Source organism: Gossypium raimondii, chromosome 12 (genome assembly GCF_025698545.1).
Source record: "Gossypium raimondii isolate GPD5lz chromosome 12, ASM2569854v1, whole genome shotgun sequence".
Taxonomy (NCBI): Eukaryota; Viridiplantae; Streptophyta; class Magnoliopsida; order Malvales; family Malvaceae; genus Gossypium; species Gossypium raimondii.
The window spans coordinates 50,660,668-50,670,578 of NC_068576.1; the positions used below are offsets into that span (position 1 = coordinate 50,660,668).

At 29.9% G+C, this 9,911-nt stretch overlaps 1 protein-coding gene and 1 long non-coding RNA gene across 2 annotated transcripts; both read left to right on the forward strand.

Moving 5' to 3' along the window:
- Positions 1–2,247: 2,247 nt before the first annotated feature.
- On the forward strand, positions 2,248–6,809 carry LOC105764868 (zinc finger CCCH domain-containing protein 54). Its single transcript, XM_012583651.2, has 2 exons — positions 2,248–2,513; positions 5,810–6,809. Exons 1-2 carry the CDS (start codon positions 2,279–2,281, stop codon positions 6,649–6,651), a joined length of 1,077 nt encoding a protein of 358 aa, XP_012439105.1. The 5' UTR covers positions 2,248–2,278; the 3' UTR covers positions 6,652–6,809.
- Positions 6,810–7,603: 794 nt separating this feature from the next.
- LOC105764869 (uncharacterized) lies at positions 7,604–9,911 on the forward strand. The gene is made up of 2 exons (XR_008191755.1): positions 7,604–8,023; positions 9,329–9,911. It is a non-coding gene; the product is annotated as an uncharacterized LOC105764869 (long non-coding RNA).

The following is a 9,911-nucleotide window of genomic DNA, read 5'->3' on the forward strand; positions in this document are numbered from 1 at the left end:
CTAGATAAGTCAGGATCACATTTGTAATCTGTATATATATTCCATGCTCTATCAAATGTATAGACAAGCTCTTCACTTCATTCAATTACTTATCTCTTTAACATGTTTTATTAAAATGACCCTAATTGTATTTTTGAGCCTTTTTTTGTAATACTTTTATCCTTTTTCAATTTTTTAATGACTTGATGAAATTACCGTTAAAAAGTTAATGGGATGATGTGAAATTTCATATGGAATATTTTTAATGAGATGTAATTTATTACTTAGATAACCCAATAAGATAATAACTCCTAATTTAAATCAAACCGAAAATACTGTGGTGTGCATTCATTTTAAAACCATTTTTAGATAATTACATTTATTTTCTTTAAATTAAGAGTTCATGAATTATTTATTTTATTCTTTTCACATGTCATTATTTTATTGGGTTATCTAAATAATAAATTACATCTCATTAAAATATTACACATTATCTGTTAATTTTTTAACAATACTTTTATCAAAACTGTTAAAAACATAAAAGTTAATGACCAAAAAAATTAAAATACAATTAAAACTATTTTGACAAAACATATTAATAACGTATCAAATATTAAATAGTTAGATAAACTGATTCTCATAAAATATTGTTAGTCTGATTTTCTGCTTTTTGATTAAAAAAACGTGGAAGCAACCAAGATTTATTATGAGAGAAGAAAAAGGGTAAAAATGAGGTCAGGGTTGTTTGGATACTTTTGGCATTTTGTTACCGAAAACCATAAGAAAAAAAGAAAAAAGAAAAGAAACGCTCGCGGGAATTAAGGTAACTCCGTCTTGTCTTTCTCTCCAATTCCTTGTCTCTTCACCGACAATCACAATTTCACCTGACGCCATCTTACTTCAGTTTCATTTCATTTCTCTTTTATTTAATTCTAAATAATTTTATTTTATATTAGGATAAAACTGACGTTACAGCAAATTTTGCTATTAGTCCCTCTACTATACAGAAGTTGTGGACTTTGTCTCTAATTCCAATTTGAGTACTTTTAGTCCTTGTACTTTTTCAAGTTTAATAATTAAATTTGTTAGGTCAAAATTTGCTATTGATCCCATAAGTTATAGATTTAGTCTTCTCCAATTTAGCCCTTAAATCACTTTTCTATAAGTATTATGTGAAGATAACAAGTTGGCACGGTGTTATATATTTGCCGTATAAAACTTTAGAGATCAAGGAATTTAACTTGATAAACTTAATAATTACTGAAATTTCAAATTTTAAAAATATAAAAACTAAAATAGATAAATTTAAAATATAAATGCTCATTAACTAATAACGAAATTTGCCCATGTAAAACATACCATTATGAAAAATAAAACTCAATCACTATGGATAAAATCTTCTAAAGTATGTGGTAAAAACTAGAGGTCAATTTAATTTAAAAATAACATACAATAAATAATGAAACGTATGGTTTGAAATTAATTAGTAATAACATAGATTAAATTATGGATAAAATGAAATTAAAACATGTAAACGAATCATATTAAGAATATATTAAATGTGTTGAGTTGACTTGTGACACCAACTCAATCAATATATATAATTGATGGACATAATAAAAATGCATAATACAATTAAAACGTAAATGTTATATTAAAATAAATCTTTGCTTAAGTGGTAATGTTAGTGTTTTATTCACCTAGTGATATGAGTTTAAGTTCAATCACATAATTTTTTATTAGCTTTTTCAAAAATAAAAAGATTAAAGAACCCTAAAATGATATACACATTTTCTTAATCGAGTTGGTGCTCAGTGACTCGTAACACCAACTCTATCATTAGCTAGGTTTATTATATACACAAAATCATTAAGATTTTGCCTACAGTTATGATCTATTAATTGAGATTTATTTCCATCATGTTGATACAACATTAACTGCTATGATCTAACTATAATATAATTAGATTTTCTTTTATTAGTAGATTTATTGTTGAAGTGGTTTAATTAAGAAGGGCGATAACCTAACTAAAATGCCAAAATATACATTTGGATTTTTTTCTTTTTATTGAAGATATTGAAAGTAAAGCATCACTGTAAAATTATTTAAATGAAATTATTAATTTTATTTAAAATTTGAAAATAAAAATTGCACTAAACGACTTCAGCTTTTTTACATTGATCACCACGTATCAAAAAGTTTATATTTTAAAACGTTTCCACCGACAATCGAACGTATCGAAATATATTTCCTTTCAAATAGCTTTTAATCTGCTATCTGATATCATCTTTTGAATTCAATGGATTCTGATTTAGTGAGATCAATTCATACTTCATATGCTCGTCGAATGATTTACTATTGCTACACAAAACTGATGCTGAAAATTAAGCTATTCAAATTGCTCGAACGTCTGATATGTTTTGATGAGTATGAAGCTTATCGTAAAAATCAACGTCGAAGATGCTTAAGGTTTCACAGAGAAACGGTTGTTGACAAGTATGATTATGGAAGCAAATCGATAATCAGCAACAAAGGTACTATGATTCATTTACTTAATTCAGATTCAATTCTGGACATGTTTTTACATCTTGAGGCCCTCTAGTTGAATTTTTTGGGGTAAAAGTAGTGAAGAAAGATGGTGTGATTTTAGGCATGAATTGCAATGGTGATGAACAATTCTAAAAGTTAAATTCAGTAGTGAGGTAAAATTAGTTAAATTTACTACTCATTAGCGATGTTAATTGACATAAATATATATTTCAAAATCAAAGGATGTGAATGTAGTAAAAAAATTGAGGATCTTGGCCTTCTGTCTCTATAAAATTGGGAATTACTTTCATCTATTCAGTTATTCTTTAAAAAATGGGATGCCATCACATTTTCTTCCCAATCATCTGTTCTTAGTAGCATATATAAATGTAATGCCAAAATCTTAATAACCAATTTTACTAAATCTAAAATGCTTTAAATGCATAAAATAAAAATTAATAAATACCATAAAATTATTTAAAAGATAACAAATTTCCAGAAATTATAAAATATACTCTTTCAAATACATAAAATTAAGAAAAAGCGAAAATTCAAAAAACACACACAAAATAATATAAATATATAAATATCTATAATACTTTTATTAATCTCAAACGCTTTTCTATTTTTCATGAAATGTTGCTGTTTTATTTTTCCTTTTTAAAAAAATTATTTTAAAATACATTATTATATATTTTTGTAATTTTAGTCCCAAAGGACTATAAGAGTTATTTTAAAATAATTTATTTTTGGATTTTTCTTACATTTTAAAAAAATGAATATATAATTTTATAATATCTGAATTTTTCTGAGTTTATATAATTATTTTGAATTCGCAAAAATGTGTGAATTGTGTAATGTGAGTTTATTTTAACAAAACTAGATTTTGAAGTGACAAATATGAGATTGAATGCAAACATACGTAGTTTTGAAGTTACAACTACTCACTCTCATCTCAATGCTTTTTGGTAATTAACTTAACTCAAATTAATTAAAATATAATTTTCAACCAAATTTGAATCAATAAAACAACTTATATGCCAGAGATTGAGGTGAATTAATAATTTAAATTTTATTTATTAAAATATAATCTCTTATATTTTTAATCCATTTATTATAATCTATGCCAATAGGTAACTAATTTCCTGATAAAAATTATTTGACTTATACATAAATACTAATTTTAATTATTATATTTTTCATTTAAGATTTAGGGTGCAGAATTTATATCAAGTTTTGATTTTATTTATTTATAAATAAAATAATATGTTTTCACATAAAAGAATGGATGAAATTTATCAACTTGGCATGGTTGCTCAGTCATGTCTTTCTCTCTCAACACCTGTACCATAGAATCTAACTTTTCAGTTTTGTCCTTATATAAGTACTCCTACTTATAATCAACACGTGTGACTGTCCATGTCATTTCACAAATTTAATTAATTAATTAATTTGCAATACTCTCTAATCTCCATTATTCACGCTTAGCTGCAATCCACATTATTCTCTAATGTACTTAATATCTTCCTGTTTTTATTTTAGTGCTACTATGTATTTGTATTTATCTGTTTTAGTGTACCATTAAAAATTTATAATTATTTCTAAAAAATTTACATTTATAATCTATTTTTAATTTGTTTATAAATTATATATACATTTAAAGAGAAGGGACTGTATGAAACTATGATTTCACCTTTCCAATGGGAGAATGACAAATCAGATTTTTTCTCTTTATTTTTGTTAGATTTGAATTTTTTTCAGGAGCAAAAAGCGTGTCATACAATCCTTTCTCTACATTTAAATATTTTTCACATATATATTTATAAATCTATTTTTTTATTTTCATGAATTATATGTTATTTTAGTTAAAAATAAAATATATATTATATATGGATGCAAATATATCTATATAAGTATATTTATATCAATATATATTTTTTAAAATTATTATTTAGGCCGATGATAACTTTTCACTTTAAACCTAATTTTGAAAAAATTAAAATGGTTAAAGATAAAAAATTTAAATTGATTTAAAATGTCAAAATTTATGGGCAAGTACGTACCGATACAAATTGATATTGATCGGAACATATCAAAATGACCGAAACGTATCAAAATTTTGACCGAAACAAGACAAAACATATACTACTTGATACTGAAATAAGACTGAAACAATATGTACGGATGGATACCATTTGAAAACAACACATCACCAATTTACTAATCTTATATAGATAGGGCTCAAGCCATTCATTACAGTAGTTGAACTATATGTCTTCATCTTTGATATTTAGGGATATGCCAAGGTATGATAGTGTTGACAGGATTATATATTATTGGGCATATGTGATGAATTCCATAAACATGAAACATTTATTTATTTTAAAATACAATTTAAGTAGTTATATCATTTTTTAAAATTTCATTTGTGGGTTAAAAGTTTTAATTGCAGTCCTATAAAAAAAATCTTATAATTTTGTTGCACAAATAAATTTAATTAACTTTTTAAAAGAACCACTAGTATAGAGGGATCTAAAACCAAATTGACACAAACCTAAATGTTGTGTAAAAAGATTGAGATTTATTAAACAATGAATAAGATAGATACTGGAGAAAAGTTGGTAAATTAAAAAGGGGAAGCAGAAAGTGTAGAGTGATGGAAGCAAAACATGTGGCTAGAGGAGGGCGAAAGCAAGGAAGGAGCAAATGCTTCATTAGAGACAGAAAGAGAAAAACGTCGGTTACTATTAGGTGAAAGATCAGGTTAATGGGTATGGCCTATGGAGTTCTAATGTAACTTTCACCATGCCTGGCCTTTTACTTTTTAACCCTACCTCTCTCTATATAATCCCTTTTAACTTTCCCAAGTGTTTCATCTTCTCCTACAACCTTTTTTATTTATCATTATTGTTATTATTTGTTTTGTTTGTCTCTTTGGTTTCTGTAGTAAGGTAGCAGCATGCAGTCATGGGCTTTTCCCCCTTTTCTGTTCTTCTTCTTTCTCCTCTATTAATTCCCGCAGCTCACTATAATTCTACTCAAATCCATTCTCCTGCTATTATCACTTTGTATTATTAATAGACTCAACCTAGCTAATACGTTATATTGATATAGTTTCTTTTAATTTTCATCTCTTCTTTGGGGCGCTTGATTTGCTTGCTTAATTGCACTAGTTAACGCCTTTGAATAAGATCAATCAATGTTTTGCACCTGCATTTGGTTTTGGATTATCTCGTTATTTCCCATTAATCTAGAGAAATGTCGAAAGGTGTCACCAATCCCAGTTTCTATGATTTCTCAGAGCAACAGTTTATCTCCAGCTTTAATCTTGCCCAGGCCCATGCTGAGGCCGAGGCTGAAGCTCAAGCTCAAGCTCAAGCTCAGGCACAGGCTCAGGCTCAGGCACAAGCTCTGTCTCGATACAACAATGCCCTTGATGAAGCCATCTATGGTTCTGATGAATTCCGCATGTACGCTTACAAGATCAAACGCTGCACCAGGATGCGTAGCCACGATTGGACGGAGTGCCCCTACGCCCACCGTGGTGAGAAGGCTCAACGCCGGGACCCTCGCAAGATCCCCTACACCGCCATTGCCTGCCCTGCCTTCCGCAACGGGAAATGCCAAAAGGGCGACGCCTGCGAGTTCGCTCACGGCGTATTCGAGTACTGGCTGCACCCCGTCAAGTACCGCACGCGTGCATGCAATGCTGGCATGTTCTGCCAACGTAAGGTTTGTTTCTTTGCCCACACACCAGACCAGCTGAGGTCCGACTCCAAATTCAGCGGCCCTTTTGCACACAAGGGGAGGATGGTGATGAAAAGGGGAGGAGATCATCAGCTGATGATGATGATGGGGTCTCCATCAGGTAGTGTAGAAGGTTCCACGTCAATGCAGGCACAGTATGTGGAGCCATCACCACCACCACCACATCAACTGGAAGGGGTTTCGACTTTGCTCAAGAGTTTGAGGGCATTGAAGATGAGGGAAGATGAGGAAAGGGAGCTGAATAATAAGAAAAATAAGAACAAGAGTATTAAGTATGAGGATGAGGATGAGGATGGGGACGGGGACGGGGACGGGGTTGAGATGGCGGATATGGATTTGCCACATCTTGACTGGATTACAGAGTTAGTGAAATAAATAGCATGCAGTGTAAGACTGAAAATAGTAAAAATCGAGAGTAAATCAAGGGTGGGTTTAATTAATGTAATGTGCCGTTTTATGTAAAGATTGTTTAATGTTTATGTAATGTTTGTGCTTGAGTTTCCTATGTTCAAATGATTTTCACTTCTCTTTAATTTGTTCAATCACTTTTACTCGAACTTCATATCCATGTATATAAAACATGCATATCAATCCCTTTAACCTATCACATATAAATAATACTAAAATTCTATTTAAAAGATACGATATTAAAATGAAAAATTAGGTTAAATTATGAATAAAACAAAATTTAAAGAGGTAAGTAGATTAGATTAAGAATATTAAATGCATTATAATTATTGGTCATGGTGTTATCATCAATCTTGGGTTGATGTCCAGTTAATTTGTGCAATATACAATTGATGAAGGTAAAAAATATACATAATATTTTAAGATAAATTTTTGGTGGATATGGTAATGTTCAAATTTTACAATGCAATTGTTAGGAGTTTAAATCTCATTTATTGGCTTTTCAAAAAAAATAAAGGTTAAAGTACATTTGAATAAATAAAGATTTGGGGGAGAATCACAAGTGTCCTCATCTATTTTATTGTCTAAGTCTAATTTTATTTGGACCGAAGTAAATACCTCCAAAATTTGAATTTGATGATATAATTATTATTATTTTAAATACTAGTTTTTTATGTAGTAATTATATTAAGTTAAAGAGATTATTTAATTTTAAAAATAAAATATGAATAATTTAGACTAACTCGATTACAATCCCTGTATATATAATGAACGCTTCATTAGAATTGGAAGTGGAACCAACGTATTCGATTTAAGGCCTATCTTTCAGGGTTATAATCTGATCGCATATATATATATTTTTCTCTCAATTAAATTTGTATATATTGCTGAGGATGCCACACTTACAGTGCCAAAAATTGTTCTTTCACATAATACATTATAATTCCAGGCCCATCCTATTTTATCCCTCCTTTTAATGAAAATTTTATAACAAATCATTTCTCAAGTATTTACATCAAAACTGTTAAGGAGGGTTTTATTTGAACATCACCCCCGGGACTTTTGCAACAAAAAGTTCTTTTCCCTTAAAAGCAACGAAGAATTGCCATCCTTTCAGAATTTTTTCCACCATTTAAGAAGTGCTTTTTGGCTGATGGAGAAGTTAAAAATTTCAACTTTTCTTCAGCCAAAAGTCCGTTTGGCTGATAATTTCCCATTTTAACCTCTCTTCTCCCCCAAAAAAGTTTCTTTTCTCTGGTTCTTTGGAGCTCTATACCCATTTTTTTCACATTTTCACTTTCAAAGTTTTTTGTTCAGGTTCTTTGTTCCTCTTCCGCCGGTGAGTTTCTTTTCTTCTTCTTCTCTTTAATTATTTCCTCAGGTTCTGATTGTTTGATTTTTACAGGAATTTTACAGAAATTAATTGACTGATTACTTTGAAATTAATCAGGGAAAATTCTGGCTTACTGCTTTGCTTTACTGCTTGTGCCTTACTGCTTTACTTCTTTTGCTTTACTGCTTTCGATTAGAATCAGGGAAAATTTTGGCTTACTGCTTTCGATTAGAATTTTCAGGGAAAATTCTGGATTACTGCTTTGCTTTACTGCCTTACTGCTTTAACTATTAGTTGTGCCTCTGCTGCTTTTTTTAGTTGATGAAAACAGAAGTAATATAGACTGTATTAATGTTTATATAAAATAAAAATATACACTCCGTATATAATTCCATTCCATATATGTTTTTTCCAACTTTCGGAAGCCTCTCTTCCCAGACCTCAAACCTCAAACCTCATATTCTTTCTTCAAAATTCCACTCAAAGAATCTTAGCCACATTTTCATTGTTGTTTTTCTCTTTTTTTTCCTTGCTCCAAAGAAACCATGTAACTGAAGAGATGTATGGTTACTTTTTCTTTGTATATTGATATAGGTACACATTTAAAGTTGATGTTTTTGGTTTATTTCTTCATCAATGTATTTCATTTTACCTTTTCCATCGGAAACAAATTCTGGGTCTTTTTCGTATCTGGTCAAGGTTTCATGTTTTTCATGGGTTAAAACTTTTCTGGGTCGTTCTTTTTTCTTGCTTTGTACTCTGTTTGGTTGGTGTGAAAGCTTGGGAAAAAGAAACTGTTAACTGAAGGGAAAGTGGAGATACTTGTTGGTTTACTCAAGCTTTTCGTTTTCTTGAATCTCTTTTGGAGTTTGTAAACTTTTTCTTTTCTTTTTTTTTCTTTCTAGCCAAACAGATCAATTAGTAATTCTTGTCCCATAATCCATAATCAACTGAAAGTTTCAGTTTTTTATTCATAAACGTATAATTAATAAGTTTCTGAATGATGCTAACCAGATCAAGTATATGTGCTTCACAAGCTTTAGTCAAAATTTCTTTTTTCTTTTCAATATGTGAATCTTTTAGGATAAGACTATTCAGATAGAAGGCTGAAAATTTGTTCATTTATCTCAATTTTGACTTTTATTTCATTTGCTATATCAAAAACTGACATTGAAGTTCTAAACTTGACCTTCTAGAGTCGGTAAAATTAACATTCTTTGACTCAGTATTGTGTTACAGTTTTTTTTTTTTTGGGTCAAATTGTTGATGGTTTAGAAGCGGCTTAGTTTGATCCCAGAATTGTATTTGCAGTTGTTTCAATGGATTCCAGGCCTGAATAGCAAATAATAAAAGAGAAAGTGGAGATGAGGGGGGAGTCATCTGGTTTGATAATTGGGATTTCTATAGGAGTGGTAATTGGTGTATTAGATGTCATAGAAGGAGATCCCGGATAGGAAACAGCAGTTCCAGGAGAGCTTCAACTATTCCTATAAGGGCTAATGGAGCTGATTCTTGTACTATATTATCCAATTCAACTTCAACTATTCCTGTAAGGGCTAATGGAGCTGATTCTTGTACTATATTATCCAATTCAACTATCGGTCCCGATTCACCTGTGAAATCTGGAAGAAATAGAATGTCTGTGTGGATTGAAGGGTTTAGAAGGAGTAATGTTGTCTCTGCGTATGAAATACTTGAATATTCGTACAAGTATGTTTCTTCGAAACTTGTTGAATTATGCATCACAACGGTTTGTTTTGATTGGTATTTGCAAATATTTTTCTTTAGTTTTATATGTGATTATGATTCAACAGTGCTGAGTTGGTGATTCGATTATGTTGTTTTCCATTTGAAGGATTAATGATAGGCAATGGAAAATTATTTTTTTGCTTCA

Coding starts and splice junctions, on each gene's coding strand:
- LOC105764868 (XM_012583651.2), top strand. CDS start 2,279: ATGGATTCTGATTTAGTGAGATCAATTCATACTTCATATGCTCGTCGA. Junction 2,514..5,809: donor ATCGATAATCAGCAACAAAG/GTACTATGATTC, acceptor ATGATTTCTCAG/AGCAACAGTTTATCTCCAGC.